The following is a 14,863-nucleotide window of genomic DNA, read 5'->3' as shown; positions in this document are numbered from 1 at the left end:
CCAGGTACCGGCTCTCTCCTGCCGGGCCGCCGGCGTCCTCCTCGCCTGCGGGGAAAGAGCGTTGGGGAGAGTTTCACCGAGTGCTCCCACGAAGCCCCAGCGCCCGCCGCGTTGTTGCTGTTCCTACACCGCCACAGCGGGGACGCGGCCTAGGGCCTATGGCCGGGCCTAGGCCGCTGCCTCCCAGGACCGGCCGGGACAAGCCCGGCGTCTCCCTGGACCCACCCCGGGGACACCGCCCGCCGAGGCCGGGCCGGAGCCAAACCCAGCCGGCGGGGCTCCCTCACGCCGCACCCGAGCTCCCCCCGTCCGCGCCGCTCCCGCCGCCCCCCGCCGCCGCCGCTGCGGCCGCCATCGCCGGCCCGGGCCCGCCGCGCTGCTGCCATGGCGACGGGGCAGGGCGGTGCCGCGGCGGGGCGTGGCGGCGCTGCGAGGGGCGTGGCGGCGCTGCGGCGGGAAGGGCGGGCGGGGCCGGTGGCCCGCAGTCCGCCGCCGGCTGCCATGACGGGCGGGGCGCCGGGCGGGCCCTGCGGCGGAGTGCTCGACTACAAGACGGCGAAGTTCGCCCTGACGCGGAACCGGCGGGTCGGGCTGCTGCACCGCCTGCTCCAGCTCGGCGTGCTGGGCTACCTGCTCGGGTAGGGCGGTCCCCTCCCGCCGCGGCGAGCCGGCCGGCCGCGCGGGGCCCGGCCCTCCCGGAGGCGATGGGGCGGCCGGGGGTCCCCTCAGCGCGCCTCGCCCCCCCCTGCCCCTCCGCAGGTGGGTGCTGCTGGTGCGGAAGGGCTACCAGGACACCGACGCAGCCCCCCGCGCCGCCGTCGTCACCAAGCTGAAGGGGACGGCGGTCGCCGAGGTGGGGGGCGCGGGCCGGCGGCTGTGGGACGCGGCGGACTACACCCGGCCCCCTCAGGTAAGGCCGGGCCCCGCGCTGTTGGCGCTTCAGCCGCGCCGGGGGGAGGGAGGTGGTTGGCAAAAGCTGTGGTAAAACCCTTTGGGAAAGGCAAGGCGACGTTAACGTTGTAAATTACAAAGCCAAAAAAAGAAAACTTGGTGGTGGTTCCGCCGCTGAGGAGCGTGACGGTGTAAATCCCTTGTTGAAGGTGCCTTCTTGCTTCCTAGGGAGGAAACGTGCTTTTTCTGGTGACCAATTTCATCGCTACAGCAAAGCAAGCCCAGGGCACCTGTCCCGAGGTAAGTGAGCTGTGCTGTTCCTTAGCCCAGCGCTGCGGTGGGGTTAGATTTATAAAGCCAGTCAATGCTGCTGCTCTGTAGCTGTACAGGAACTCAGCAGAACCCAGTGCAAGACCAGATAGAAGGGAAAAATGGATTTTTATTCCAAACAAAACTGATTCCCCTCATTCTCATTGCTCCATAGGTCTTACTCGCTCATTTGCCCTTGCTCTGTCATACCTGCATGAACCAAGACGTGTATCCAAGCAGTCTGGCCAGAATCACTTGTGGTGACCAGAAGGACAAGGGACACGGTCTGTTGGGACCTCACCAGCTCTCTGGGCTTCTTGAGGGGTGGTGACGCTGTATGATCTTTACAGGCTTTCTGCTGCCTTTGGACAAAGGCCGCTCTGGGGAGGCTGAGCTGTGTTGCCCCGTTGCTATTCCATCTCTGTGGTGCGTCTGGCATCAGCACTGCCATCCCCAGCTAATACCTCTGTTACCTGTGTTCCTTCTTGAGTCTCACATATATTCTTGGTTTCTTGACTTGCTGCTCCATTCTCTTACCTCTGTTCTGCCACTTTTCCTGATGCTTTTACACACGCTCCATGGATACCTGTGTCATGTTTCCTTCATAACTCTCTGCTGCAGGACTAGTATCCTCTCCATCTTAGTGTCCTGTTTTTAGGAGTAATGGAGCAGAAGGTCTAGGTGGTTTCACAGTCAGCCAGCACTTAGTGGTATATGTTCTCTGGGATAAATCTTCCCTTTAAGGCTGGATTCAGGCCAGCTCCTCAGCTGAACTCTCCCAAGCCAGACTCTGCTTGGCAGACAGGAGCAAATGTCTTTTAAGCTAAGCCACTGCTGGCACCTTGTGCCTGAGCCAAGCACTGTTTGTCCTAATGGTCCCTTCGGCTTTTGCTGTGGCCTGCTGTGCCGTGCCCAGCCTGATCCTGCTTCCCAGCTCCCCTGTGCTGCAGGCTGCCAGGCTGGGCTGCTCTCCAAACGCAGCCCACAGGCTGTGGGAGAGGAGGAGTAACCCCTGTTTTGGGTCAGGGAAAATGGTACTAATGATCCCTCTTTAAAATGTTGAGAGCTCCTAAAGTACTGGTAGCTGCAGGAACATTCCCCAGGGAAAGACATGTGCTGTAGAGCACTTCAGGGCGCTCTCACAGGCCATCATGGGCATCTCTGGATGCTTATTTTTGCAGTGTGCAAGCCAAGGATACACAGAGAGCGGAGGATTTCATCCCATTACAGTGCTGTGGTGTGTCTGGGTGCCTGTCGCAGCCTTCACCCCGTGCTGCTCTCCAGTAGTTTCTCAGTTCCTGGCTTTGGGGCTGTAGCTGACATTAATGTTTGGAAAGCTTTGAAGATTTAGCAGTGACAGCTTTTGCCGTTGCAGGAAGTTCTGAATATTCTCGATTACCAAAGTATTCTGTGCTGGCAGACCAGGGAAAAGTCTGGCTGGGGCCAGAGGCAGCACCCGAACGCAGGACGGGTTGTTTTATCTGAGCTCAACGCAGACATCAGCTGCTCTGTGGCTGAGCTGTGACTTAGCTCCTAGGGAGACCTTTCAATATTGATCTCAAATACTTTGAGTGATTGGAAACCCTCTGCCTCTATTTGCAAGGCGCTCTGAAGGTTGATGAAGATGATCTAAATAGATTTAGAGCCAGAAGGCGTTAGCCAGAGAGTGCATCCACTCTGTACAGATGCAAGCTCTGGGGCTAAGGGACCACTTCACTGAAATCATGGTCTCTAAGCACATCCAGCTGTGCTCAGCTCTTACAGGTCCAGATGCTGCTGATGGATGTGCACGTGAGTGGCACTGGTCCCAGCCCCAAGCATCACAGGACTGTGTCCTAAGGGGGTGAGGGGGATGTTAGATTTTGGGAAAAGCCTTATCCTTCTTTGCTCACATGTGATGCTACTGGTGGTTTGCTCTCCAAGAAGGTTCACTTTGCTTCCTGGCCCCTGGTGTGTGGCTGCATGGCTGTCGAGGGCTGGGAATCAGCAACTGTTTCTAATAAGATTAAGAATAAAGTCATTCTCTGCCCACACATTTGTGACTACAGAAAGTAAATATAAACCTTTCAGCCCTGAGGTTCCTGGTGTTTATGCACAGATCTCCGCTGTCAACACAAGCGCCTCTTTGCTGCCCCTGTCTGAAATCACCCTTGTCCCAGGAACACAAATGCTACAAACTCGGAGCAGCATCTGAGCTCTGTGGTGAGCACCTTGGGGATATCTTCTAAAAACGTGTAGTGGTTCACCTGCTTGTCAAGAAACCTGTCCTAAATGCTGGTGTACACAACTTTGTCTAGGACCTACCCAAGAACTGCATAAACCTGCAGTTCTTGGGTAGGTTCCTAGAAAAAGTTTGTTACTCCTAATTTTCCCAAGCTTTTAGACTCTTACACAACCAAGATGCAGTAATGGTTTAGAGAGCTTTAGGAGCACAGATCCAGGGCCCCATGAGGGCTCTTAACTGAGGCTAGATCTCTTTGCTTCTCTCACAATGCACTTGTGGCACATGGAACGTGGTTTGGATCATGCCTGTGGAGAATGCCAGCACTGACAGATTTTTTCAAGGCTCATTTCCACTAAAAGGTGGTAGGGGAGGCCGAAACCTTCTTGGCCAGGTTTTAGGTTTTCTGTAACACCATCACAGACTTCAGTACCTGAACTTCTCCCGAGCTTTGCAGGATGCATGCTCTCAACATCCAGAAGTGTCTGTCTGCCAAGTGGCACTTGTCATGTGTCTTGTTACCTGGACTTGGGAAGGGACTGATACACTCATCTGCAAATATCTGTTGTCTGGGTCCTTCTGGAGGCTGAATCCTTGACATCTGATTTGGATCCAGGATGACAAAGTGCTCTCATAAGTGCTTGTTACAGCATTGCAGGTGGCTGCTGCGAGCTATGAGTGGGCCTTCAGTGGGGGTGAGAGGCATGAATCTGGTAGCCACCCTTCTCCAGCAGTCGGGCAGGACTCCCTGGTCCCTCCGGTAGTCCTGCAGGCTTGTCCTTAGATACCCAGCCTTGCTCCCAGGCCACCTCCTCCCTGGCTCGTCTGGCCTGACGTTTGCTGTGAATCACACGTTCATGTGTGTGCCTGCACTCACAGCAGCTGGTACATGGGCCCCTGTGACAACCGGTGGTCCCACTCCAGCTGCTGGCACTCAGACCCCCATGCATACAACGTGCATACAGAACAGAGCCTCTTGCCCAGGAAAACAGTTAGAAATGGAGTTTAATCCAAAGACAGGACAGACTGTGCTGATGGGGCGCAGGGCATGGATGGACCAGCGTACTGACCAGCCAGCTCTGTACATGCAACCAGTCCTTTGCATGCTTTTATCCCTCTATTTTCCAATGTTTGTTCCTTCTCAGATCACCTAGATCCCTCCTTTTTCACGCCTTTTCTTCCTCCACTAAACGTTCCATCCCCTAAACGTCCTGTGCAATCCCAAAATGCTCTTCTCCTGCATCCCATCATGATTCCCATACCCCTAGGCAGTGACACACACACCCACCCCCCAGCCCAAAGGTGCTTCGGAGAGCTGCTCCTCTCGGCTCATTATGGTGGGTTTCACACCTGGAACAAGGGGCTGAGGCTGTCCTGGGACAGCCCTGGGACGGCCTCGACAGACACCCCCCCCCCCCCCTTCTTCTGACTCCGTAACTGGGGTTTCCCCACCTGCCTTTGGGCCTCTGTGCCCCTCTGGGCATGGGGAGGTGGGTTTCTGACGGGCTGGTGATGCCTGCGATGGCCTGGGAGTAGCTGAGGGAAGGTGTTACTCTATTCCCCCACCTGCCATCATCTCTCTGTGTTTGAATAGGAGCTTTTTGCGGCTTCTGGCAATCAGGTAGGTCCAGAGTGAGGGTGAAGCTTTCTGTGTCTCTTGTAAAACTTGTGTTATGCTGCATTTAGGGTCTCTTCAGCTCTTCCCTGGGGGAATTTTGGTGCTTTACAAGGTGCTTAATGGGCTATGCCATTAAGGCCCTCCTGAACCCAACTGTGCTTGTTCCCAGTCCCAGCCAAAAGGTCTGAGCTAGCTCCTGAGGCTTCCTCTGCCTCCAAGGCGGAGGCGGCGAGCGCCCCAGAGAGCGTGGAGACAGGCGGGAAGGATTGCCCCTCGGAGATGCCTCTTTCCTCACTGGCTGGAGGCTGCCCAGGTTCTGGACATGGCAGATGTCTTCTGTAAGCATTTGGGACGTGCTTGGAGAAACAGAAGCAGCAGCAGCGCAGAAATGTGGGTGAGTGACCGTGTGGCCTCGGGCGGCTGCGCAGCACAGTAACAGTGCTTCTCTCTGTCTCTCTCAGAGTCCCTCTGTTCTCGATGCGATGTGCACAGAAGATGCAGACTGTCCCATGGGAAACCCAGTGGTTCATGGCAACGGTACTGGGTGTTTTGCTAAAAAAAACATAAAATAATTTAATTCCTCCTGTTTGGTAGCAAACAAATCCACAAAGGTGCCTGATTGCCCAAGTTCAGTGCTTTTTGTAAGTGTGCACAGAAGTGCTCTCCAGCCGTTTATTCTTGGCAGCACCTTACAGCGACCTGTCGTGGCTGGGTGAGCAGGTGCTGTGGGCACAAGGTGCTGTCACAGCAAATACAGGGGTGCTTTGTTTCTGATGTTGGCTGCTGGAATTGAAACCAGTGTGCCATGTGATTGGCAGGTTTTCCTTTCGTAATAAAACCTGGCTTTTATTTCGCGCTGATTGATATTAGCAGCCCATGTGAGTTCAGCTGGAAAAGGATATTTCAGCTCTAGGAGGTCAGTTGCCAAAGCTTTGTGTGCAGGATTGCCCTAGCTTGTTGTGTTCCCACCCGGGGAGCTTCTGCAGCCATGGGGCAGGAGAGGCTGCGCTGGACAGACGGGCGCTGGCAGCAGCATGCAGCTTCTTGTCTTTGTAAAACAGCTCCTGTCGTTCGGCCTCGAGGGAAGGTTTCACAGGGAAGTTGCTGGATGGGGAAAACACTGAGGATGATCCCAGGGTCATCTTTGTGGTTCAGGTTTTGAGAAGGCCAGAACAAGCCTGTGGCCAGGGAACTATCCCAGGAGGGGAGCTGCAGAGAAGACGTTTCAAAAAGGAATAGTAAATGATATACATTGTCTCATTTCTAGGGATAAAAACTGGGAAATGTGTGATGTTCAACACCACTCATTCCACCTGTGAGATCTATGGCTGGTGTCCTGTGGAGAACAGCACCCTGCCCAGGTAAGGCACAGCGTGAGGGGACAGCAAGCCTTGAGAGCTTTGCTTGCTTCCCTCTGTGCTCTGTGTAACCAGGAGCCTGATCATACTTGCCCGAGGGGCGGCCAGGCTCAGGGAGATCTTTGACATTGATCTACTGGTCAGTTAAGCCCAGAGAACTTCACACAAGAGCATTTCTTGCAACTGTCCATTGTAGTCAAAGTCCCAGGATCGTGAAAGAGACTGCAGAGCGAGGGGAATGGGGACGTGCCTTGGCCGCTGTGCAAAATTTGAGTTCGTTGGTGGTTGTTTTCCAGGAAACCTCTTCTGGCTGAGGCGGAGAATTTCACTCTTTTTATAAAAAATACTGTCCACTTCACCAAATTCAACTTCTCTAAGTAAGTATGACGCTCCTCCAGCCAAACTGTGCGTTCAGCCTAGTCCAGCCTCTGTGCTGAGCTTGTCTGCCTAGGGGCTGAGCGGCTGAGCAGCTGAGGCGTCCCAGAAGCCACGTGCCATCCAGGACGGGTGGTCCCTCGGGCAGGATGGTGCGTTCAGGAGAACGCCAGTCGCTTCAGCGGCACCTGTGTTTGCAGATGTAAGAGCAATGGGATGAGGAGCCCTCAGAGAGAGGGCCTGGTGTCCCTCTGCCTATCTAGAGCACCGCAGATAGAGCCGGACAAGGCCAGTCATTCCCAAGGTCTCATTTTACCCCATATATTTTTGCATTTTAGTCCCTGCAGAATGGTTTCATGGAGGCCCAGTAAAGGGCTGCACTGGCCTCGCAGCCCCAGGCATGCTGACTGTGCTGCCTTACTCTGGCAGGAGACATGGCTTGGGGCAGCTGAACGGCCCCTGCTATCGTCCCTCGAGCGCTAACTCAAGCTGGGTCATTACATCTGACAGCGGTGGGAGCTAGGTGCTGGGGAGAAAGAAGCACAAAGGCAGAGGCGGAGGAGAGGAGCTGGGAGGGAAAGGGCCGTGGCAGGTGCTGTAAAGGAGGATAAGTCCACGTGTGATTCCTCTGGGCCGGTTTCCGTCCACCCTCTCTCCAGCTGAGGCTTTAGGAGAGGCAATGACTGTCTCCCCCCGAAGCAGGAGCATTAGTGGTCCCACTCCAGCGGGAGGGTCTCTTTTTCAGTCCTGCAGCAGGGCTCCCTGACCGCCCACACCCCACTCCACTTGTGACAGCTCCCCCTCTCTCTCTCCTGTCTCAGGTGCAATACTTTGCAAACCAATGACCCCACCTATTTTAAGAGCTGCACGTATGATCCATTCTTCAACCCCTCCTGCCCTGTCTTCCGTGTCCGTGACATGGTGGAAGCAGCTGGAGAGACCTTCGGAGACCTCGCACTGCTGGTACTTGTTTTTTTTAAAAGTATGGAAGATGACTCCAAATTCCCCAAGGATGTGGGCAAGGGGCCGGGGACAGGACTGACCCCTGAAACACTAAGGGAATGTGTGATCTGTGAACATCTGAACAGTAAAGAACTCAGCAAATCTCTGATCCCGTGCTTCTCCTGGAATAAAATGTGTTTTGCAGGGGGGGAGCATAGGAGTTCGCATCGAGTGGGACTGTGACCTGGATCACCCCGCTGCCCAGTGCCAGCCGCAGTACTCCTTCAGCCTGCAGGACAGGAGGTACAATTTTAGGTGAGGATGCCGGGACAGCGGCCACGCGGGCCTGTGGGTTGAGCACACGGCAGTCGTTTGAGATCTCAGTTTTCCTGATTGATGCTCTGAAAGGAGCAGCAGGGACAACGGGATGTGGTAACTCAGCGCAGGGTCTGTCAGTACCGGGGTGCCGTGGTAGTTCCCGCACCTTGTAGCTCTGCTCTCTTTGGAGCTGTGCAAGGCATTACCTGCCTGAGGGCAGGGACGTGTGGCTGTCCACACCCGTGCTGACCCTGAACTGGATGCGTGCTCCCAGTGACCCCAGGCTGGGTGCTGAGTGGACGCTGATGCCCCGCTGCTGATGCCAAGCTAGTGAGTCGTGGCAGCGCCTGCATCGCCCACGTCCCAGCCGGCGGGAGGACGCAAGGTGTGCACAGGCACATGGTAGCCCCAGCAATCGTACGGCACTGGCAGCCCTCTTCCCTCACTGCCTGTGCAGAGCTGCTGTGGCTTTGAGCCGCGTCCAATGTCTCCCGCAGAACTGCCTCCTACTACTGGGACTCCCAGCGGCAGCTCTGCCGGAACCTGCTGAAGCTCTACGGCATCCGCTTCGACATCTCCGTGCACGGCCAGGTACTGTCTCCTCTGCAGACCCCGCATGCGCAGTCCTGGCGGCCTTGTCAGCGGGGCTGACTCCTCGCATCGCTCCCTGCTGCTCTCTCCTGCAGTCAGTCCCATGGCTTCCTGCTGGCCTCACTTCTCCCCACCCTGGTGTGCTTTTCACCTCTTTCCAGAGTTTTCCAAGCAGAGCAGGAAAAAAACGGTCTCTCCCATTTGAAGAGAAACTTCTTGGTAATGCCCTGAGCAGGGAGGCTTCCCTCGCTGAGGATGTGACATGGGTATTGTGAAGTGCTTAACCCCGTAGGCAGGGTGAGCTTGTCTGGGCAGAGGGCCTGTGCGCATCTCTGAGGGTCTTGTGGTGGGAGCACCCTGGCAAAGATCAACCTGAGCTTTTCTCAACCTGGACAATTAATCCATTCTTGATTAATTGTACCCTCGGGGAGAAAAGGCATGGGCATGATCATGGCTGACGCTGCTCTGTGCAGCATCACTGACAAACTCAGTACTCAGGTACTCTCAGTGCTGAGAGGACTTGCCACCCCGAGAGATGACCACAGCTGATCCGTCGTGCTTAGCAGTGGCCTTTTCACCTGAAGAGGGCGAAGCATGCAGTGCAGGACAGGGTGTACCACTTCTGGGTAGTGAGACCAGGCCCGTGAGAACAGCCAGGAGAGAGACAGGAACCTGAAAATCTCTTTCCTCGGAGATACCAGACTTGTTTGAGCAGAGAGGGACACATCCCATCAGGGCTGTGTTTGCTGTCCGCTGGGATGTAGTTCCGTGGGTGGCAGCTGCTGGGGTCCTGCAGCAAGAGGGAGGCTCCCACCGTGCCTGCAGGAGTAGGTGGGTCACAGTAACCTCTGCTGCCACCAAGTCACGAGCTGCCTCTGTCCCTTCTTTGACAGCCAAAGGGGTTTTGAGTCAAGGCAATAGCGGTCAGCTTCCTACAGCTGGGCACAGAGAAATGACCCCGGTTTCCTCCAGCACCTCCCTGGCTTTAAGCATGCTGCCCAGCGGGGCTTGTCCCACAGCCCTCTCACCGCTCTCCACCCACTGTTTCTCACCAGGCTGGGAAGTTCAGCATAATTCCTGCTGCCGTGAGCTTCGGCACCGGCATCGCATTCTTTGGTGCTGTGAGTACTCCAGATATACTTTTCCTCTGATCCGTGGGTGGGGATTTGCCACTCATCTGTTGTTTCCCCTGCCTGCCTGGGCACACGGCTTCCTGGGTGCCTGCCAGCCCGGGAGGGGACACTGTCTGGCAGGGCATTAGCTCCCATTTTCCTGTTTGTGATTGTTAGCAGTAACGACTGCCGGATCAAGGATCCTGAGTGCTGTCAGGGGCACATCCCATGGGTGCTGGGTGTTTGTGTTGACCCTGGGAAGGCGCATTGCTGGGGTGTTGCTGGCTAGTCTGTTCCAGCTGTCTCAGCCAGCAGGAGAGAGCACCTCTTCTCCGTGTTTCTCCCCTGACTCTAAAGGGAGCCAGCGTCCAGCTCCAGCACGGACATTGTGTTGCGGTCATCGAGACGGGGCAGCCCCTTGTAGAGCACTTCTGTGGCTCTTCCCTTTCAGCAGAGTAATGGGGAGCCTGGGCTCCCTCACCTGCCCCCTCTTTCCTCCCAGATGTGCTCATCCCAGTCCCTTACGTGGCTGTGACGGCGGCTGTCCGCTGGACCAGCCCTCACCCTGCATCCATGCATTGCAGCCCAGATGATTGTGTCTGACCTCCTGTGCAGCAAATGGGAGCAGGTTGGGTCAAAGAGGACCTGGTGGAGCTGCCTGGGTGGCCTGGGCCAGAGACAGGTCAGGCTCGCTGCCCCCAGCACTGGCCAGATGCTGGAGTTTGGCCTGCAGCCGGCTGTGCGGCTTGGTGGGAGCCGGGGCAGAGGGCCTGGCATTCCTGCAGGAAGTGTCACTGCTGACTGCCCTGCTGCGTTTGTCTGTCTCCAGGCCACGCTGGTCTGTGACCTGGTTCTGCTCTACCTGGATGCGAAGGCTGACGTCTACTGGAAGGAGAAGTTCGAGGAGGTAAGGATGGGGCGACTTTGGAGAGATGAGGTTGGAGTGAAGTTTTGCAAGCAGATTTAATTATTTTCTGCCCCTTGGTTAAAACTCAATTCACAAGATCTAGGAAAACCCCGGTGGAGCAGTTCTTAGTCTTCGACTCTTGGGCTTCGTGGCTGGTCTGAACAGAGCTGACAGAGATTAAACTCTGACAAGTTTAATGACAACAGGCAGCAGAGTGGAAGAGAGGGACCCAGCTGGTGCCCGGACTGCAGGGAAAGCTGTACCATGACCTCAACTACTGTTAGACAACAAGGAGTCCCCGAGGGGACCTTGCCATAGAAACCTGACCCACCTCCACATTTATTCACCCTCTTCCAAACTGAATCTGGCCGAACTCCATGGGGAGAGAGGGCAGCTCTTCAGAGTGTGCCCTGGCGCTGGGTCGGTGCTGATGCTGCAGTTCAGTGACGGGTTTTCTTGTCGTGCGTGATTCCCGTTTTGGCACTGCCCAGCCCTGGTGAATCAGGGAGTCGCGGGGTGTGGGCTGGGAGGCCCCCGCAGAGCAGGAGAGCAGCCAGCCCTAGCTCGGGTCATCTTCGGCTTTATCTGGCCAAGTCTTAGAAACCCCTGAGGACAGAGATCCCCCAGCTCCCAGTGAACTGCCCCAGGGCTGCACCATCCTACTGGGGGAAGAAAAGTTGTTCCTCATGCCTGATCTCACATCGCGAGTGGGGGTCTCAAACGATGACTCTGGTCGCATGGGACTGAGCAGAGCAGCACAGGACCACCTGCCTGGGCTGGCCCCTTGTCTCTAGTATACTAACATGCCCCTGTTCATTTCGCAGGCAAAACCCCCTAAAGGCAAGACTGAGGCTGCTGCTTAGGGACATCAGGAATGCTCTGCCACAAGCACCCTTCACTCCGGAGCAACCTGCAGGTAGATGCAGTGGGGGCACAGCTGTGGCCCAGGTGGAGGTGGCCCAGTTCTTCTGGCCTGAGTGTGCACTGCTGGGGTTAGGGTCTGCATTTCCTGGAGAAACATTTGCATCAGCAGAAGTTCTTGGCTCCTGGAGCACAAAGCCATCCCATATGCGGCTCCCAGCACTGACCGGCCGTGCTGCGGAGCTGCTGCAGGAACTAGAGCTTGCTGGGAACTGGCTGGCCCATGCTCAGCCCAAGAGGCTTAAAGCATTTTACGCTTCTTCATGTTCCAGGTGGCCGTGGGCCTTGATTTCCCGTGAAAAACAGGGATGCAACAAAATAAAGCTGTTTGGAAAGCGGGAGGTGGCTCTGCTCTGTCTCTAGCCCTGGGGGTGGCTGCGAAGGTTTTGTGGTGCCACTCTTGCACCTTGCAGCACCCTGCGTGCTTCCAGCTGGGATGGCTTCATGTGAGCCCCGCAGATCCTCGGTAGCTCCCCAGGGAGTAGCAGGGCTGCCCCTGCCCCCCATTTCGGCTATGCTTAGGGAGGGTTTAAGAGCTGAGCTTAACACAGCAGCCCTGGGCTGGTACTTGCTTTCTGGGGGGTGCAGTGACTCCTGCACCCCCTGGTTCCTGCCTCCTGCCAGGGCTGATGCTCAGCGAGGACAAGCGCAGCCCTTGGGTGAGCCTGAGCATTTCGGAGGTGGTGAACCCTGCACTCCCCCCTGCCCTGGGCTGTGTCGGCCTGGTGCAGGGCAGGGACCGGCTGGGTCCATGCCTGTGGGGTGCTCCAGGAACCCCACAAACTGCTGAGCTGCCTGGCTCAAAAACACAGCATGTGGAGGCACAGCGGGGGTCCAAGCACTGTTTAATGCTCCCTGCCGTGGGATGGAGGGGTCCCGCAGCATCACCCCTCCTCAGCTGCCTGTGCCCCCCTGCCCTGGCCATCCCCTGCTGCCCTCCTTGAACTGCCGCAGGTAGAACCGTGCTGCCAGCTGCTTGGTCATGGTCTTCAGCGCAAGGAAGGCAGCCGTGATCTCGGCGACAAGGAAGGCCAGGAAGAGGCTGTGCATGGCCATCTCCAGCGGCAGGCGGATGATGTGGCTGTCGGTCAGCAGAAAGAGCAGGAGGGGGAGCTGGATCAGGAAGGAGAGGAGGAGGAAGCCGGCCAGCTCGGGCACCTGCAGGAGCAGAGCCTGCTGAGATGGGGTGCAGAGGCCATTGGTGGGGCGGGGGGACCCTCTCTGCCACAGGAGCTCCCTGCATCGGCCACTCTGCTGGCCTCAGCACCCAGGTACCAGGGATGTCCCTGCCACGTGGAGCTGTTCCTGGATGTGGTCGGATGCTGTCAAGTGCAGTGCTGCACCGTTGCACCCACAGCACAGGGTGGGATACAGCAGGAGAGCGAGTGGGTCCCCTTTGTCCCCTGCCTCCAGGTCCTGCCTGCACCCACGATTCCCTCCCAGGACAGCTCCAGGCAGGACTCCAGGGGGAATGGGCGGTGATGGGCACTCAGGTCCTGAGCGAGGGGACATCCAGCATAGCCACTGCAGGGCTGTCCCTCACCCAGCACAGGGGACTTGTGGCCAAGGCAGAGAGATGGCACTTACCTTCTCCTGCAGGTTCCCCACATAGCCCAGGTAGAGGCGGGAGCCCTCAGCCAGCGAGAGGATGAGGAAGGCAGCGGCCAGCAGGAACTGGTAGTGCCAAGGCAGCAGGTGGTACTGTAACGGGGGCACAGCCTCGGCCCCTGCGCCCTGTGCCCTGTGCCCCGTGCCCAGCTCTCCCTGCCCAGTTTCCCATCCCCTGCGCCCCATGCCCAGCTCCCTGTGCCCACCTCCCTGTCCCCTGCGCCCCATGCCCTCCTCCCCATGCTCTGCCAGCTCCCACCCCTGCTGATGCCCAGCCCTGCCCACTCTGCCCTCCCAGTTTCACCTTCCCTGCCTGGAAAGTTCAGTGGTTGGTCTCACGATTTCCGTTTCTGGGAGCCGGAGGCGAGCGATCTTGTCTTGTGGGGGACAGGGCACTTTGCTCATATGTGTGGGAACCCATTAATTTTGAAGTGGCTCCCCTCTCCCCTGCTCAGTGTGGCCCCTGCGTGCCCAGGGAGGCTGGGCAGGAGCAGGCTCACCCCCTACCACATGCCCCACTGAACGGTACCTTCAGCTGCAGCATCATCCCCTCAGCCAGGCACCAGACTGGGAAGTAGTAGACGTTGAAGTAGAGCATCATCTGGAGGGGCAGGCTGGCCAGCACCTCGTGGGCTAGGCAGGGCAGGCAGGGGTGGGCAGGGCTGCCCAGCACCCCCCGGGTCTCGCTGCCCAGAGGGAGCCCCTGCCTCACAGCTCACGGAGGGGAGAGCGATGGCCCCTGCCATGCCTGGGGGGATGGCTGGCAGCAAGAAGGGCTGTTTGCAGCAAACACACTTCTTTTTGCTCCCCCTCGTCGGTGAGTGGGTGGGTGCGAGGACCCTTCGGGTGCTCCCATCTCAGAGGCACTCGAGTGCTCTGGTGATGTGCTGAGCAGGCTTGCGGTGACGAAGCAACAGCAAAACCCCCCCAAACCCCTCTGCCGCGAGCCCTGCTGCCCGTACCTGGGTGGTAGGTGTGGGCAGCGCCGCTGTCCCACGTCTTGTTGTTGATGAAGAGGGAGCTGCTGAACACCGCCAAGCCCCGGCGGAGGTTGGGGGGCAGAGGGGTGTGCGCAGCCATGGCTGGCAGCCGAGCCCTGCTCGCCCCAGCGCAGCTCAGCCGGGATTAGCCAGAAGGTAATTAACGGGATGACAGGTCGGGCTAATGCGCGGGGCCACCCGGCCATTGGCTCCCCGGGGACAGGGCTGCTGAGCCGGGGGGAGGATGTGGGGAAGGAAAATTACAACCCCCCCTGCCCTGGTCACCAAGCCCACGCAGGAGCCACAAGGATACAGAGCGTCTCCCCTCCGCAGCAGCTTGTGGGGGTGAGCAGCAGGTTGTACTCATCACCGTGACAGGGACGTGGCGGTGTCCCCAGCCCGTGCACGCTGCAGGCAGTGCTCTGCTGTGCCGCACCCTCTCCCAGCCGGGTTGTATCAACGTAAATATTGCTCAAAACTCCCTGAGATGAGGATGCCGAGGGAGGGGATGGTGCTCTTTGCCAGAAACGCTTCTTCAAAGCCTCCAGACTCATGGAGCGTTTTACCCATCACCATGAGCTTCCCTGCTAATGGGCTGCCCTCGTGGGGCTCCACGCTGCTCAGTGTCCCCAAGCCCCATCTAGGCTCGGGGGTCCTGGGGAGGGCAGTGGGGGACGGTGTGTGCGAGAGGGTGGCTGAGCCGGAGGTGAAC

General features: G+C 57.7%; 2 protein-coding genes across 2 annotated transcripts; one reads left to right on the top strand and one right to left on the bottom strand.

Moving 5' to 3' along the window:
• Positions 1-571: 571 nt before the first annotated feature.
• P2RX6 (purinergic receptor P2X 6) lies at positions 572-11,902 on the top strand (the record flags this gene model as incomplete). Its single annotated transcript, XM_050906643.1, has 12 exons — positions 572-910; positions 1,120-1,191; positions 5,501-5,576; positions 6,307-6,400; positions 6,694-6,774; positions 7,594-7,735; positions 7,920-8,029; positions 8,530-8,623; positions 9,679-9,744; positions 10,565-10,642; positions 11,467-11,558; positions 11,836-11,902. Coding segments are annotated over 11 exons (1,191 nt in total), but the record flags the coding sequence as incomplete, so codon positions are not given.
• Positions 11,538-14,251, bottom strand: LOC127022976 (transmembrane protein 17B-like). The gene is made up of 5 exons (XM_050906865.1): positions 14,134-14,251; positions 13,701-13,804; positions 13,151-13,264; positions 12,486-12,721; positions 11,538-11,688 (listed from the first exon to the last, which is right to left on the bottom strand). Exons 1-5 carry the CDS (start codon positions 14,249-14,251, stop codon positions 11,538-11,540), a joined length of 723 nt encoding a protein of 240 aa, XP_050762822.1.
• Between the last annotated feature and the right edge of the window lie 612 nt (positions 14,252-14,863).

The sequence above is a fragment of the Gymnogyps californianus genome, chromosome 16 (genome assembly GCF_018139145.2).
Source record: "Gymnogyps californianus isolate 813 chromosome 16, ASM1813914v2, whole genome shotgun sequence".
NCBI classification, from domain to species: domain Eukaryota; kingdom Metazoa; phylum Chordata; class Aves; order Accipitriformes; family Cathartidae; genus Gymnogyps; species Gymnogyps californianus.
Note: the sequence above shows the minus strand (reverse complement) of the source record. Positions and strands in the feature narration are given on the sequence as shown.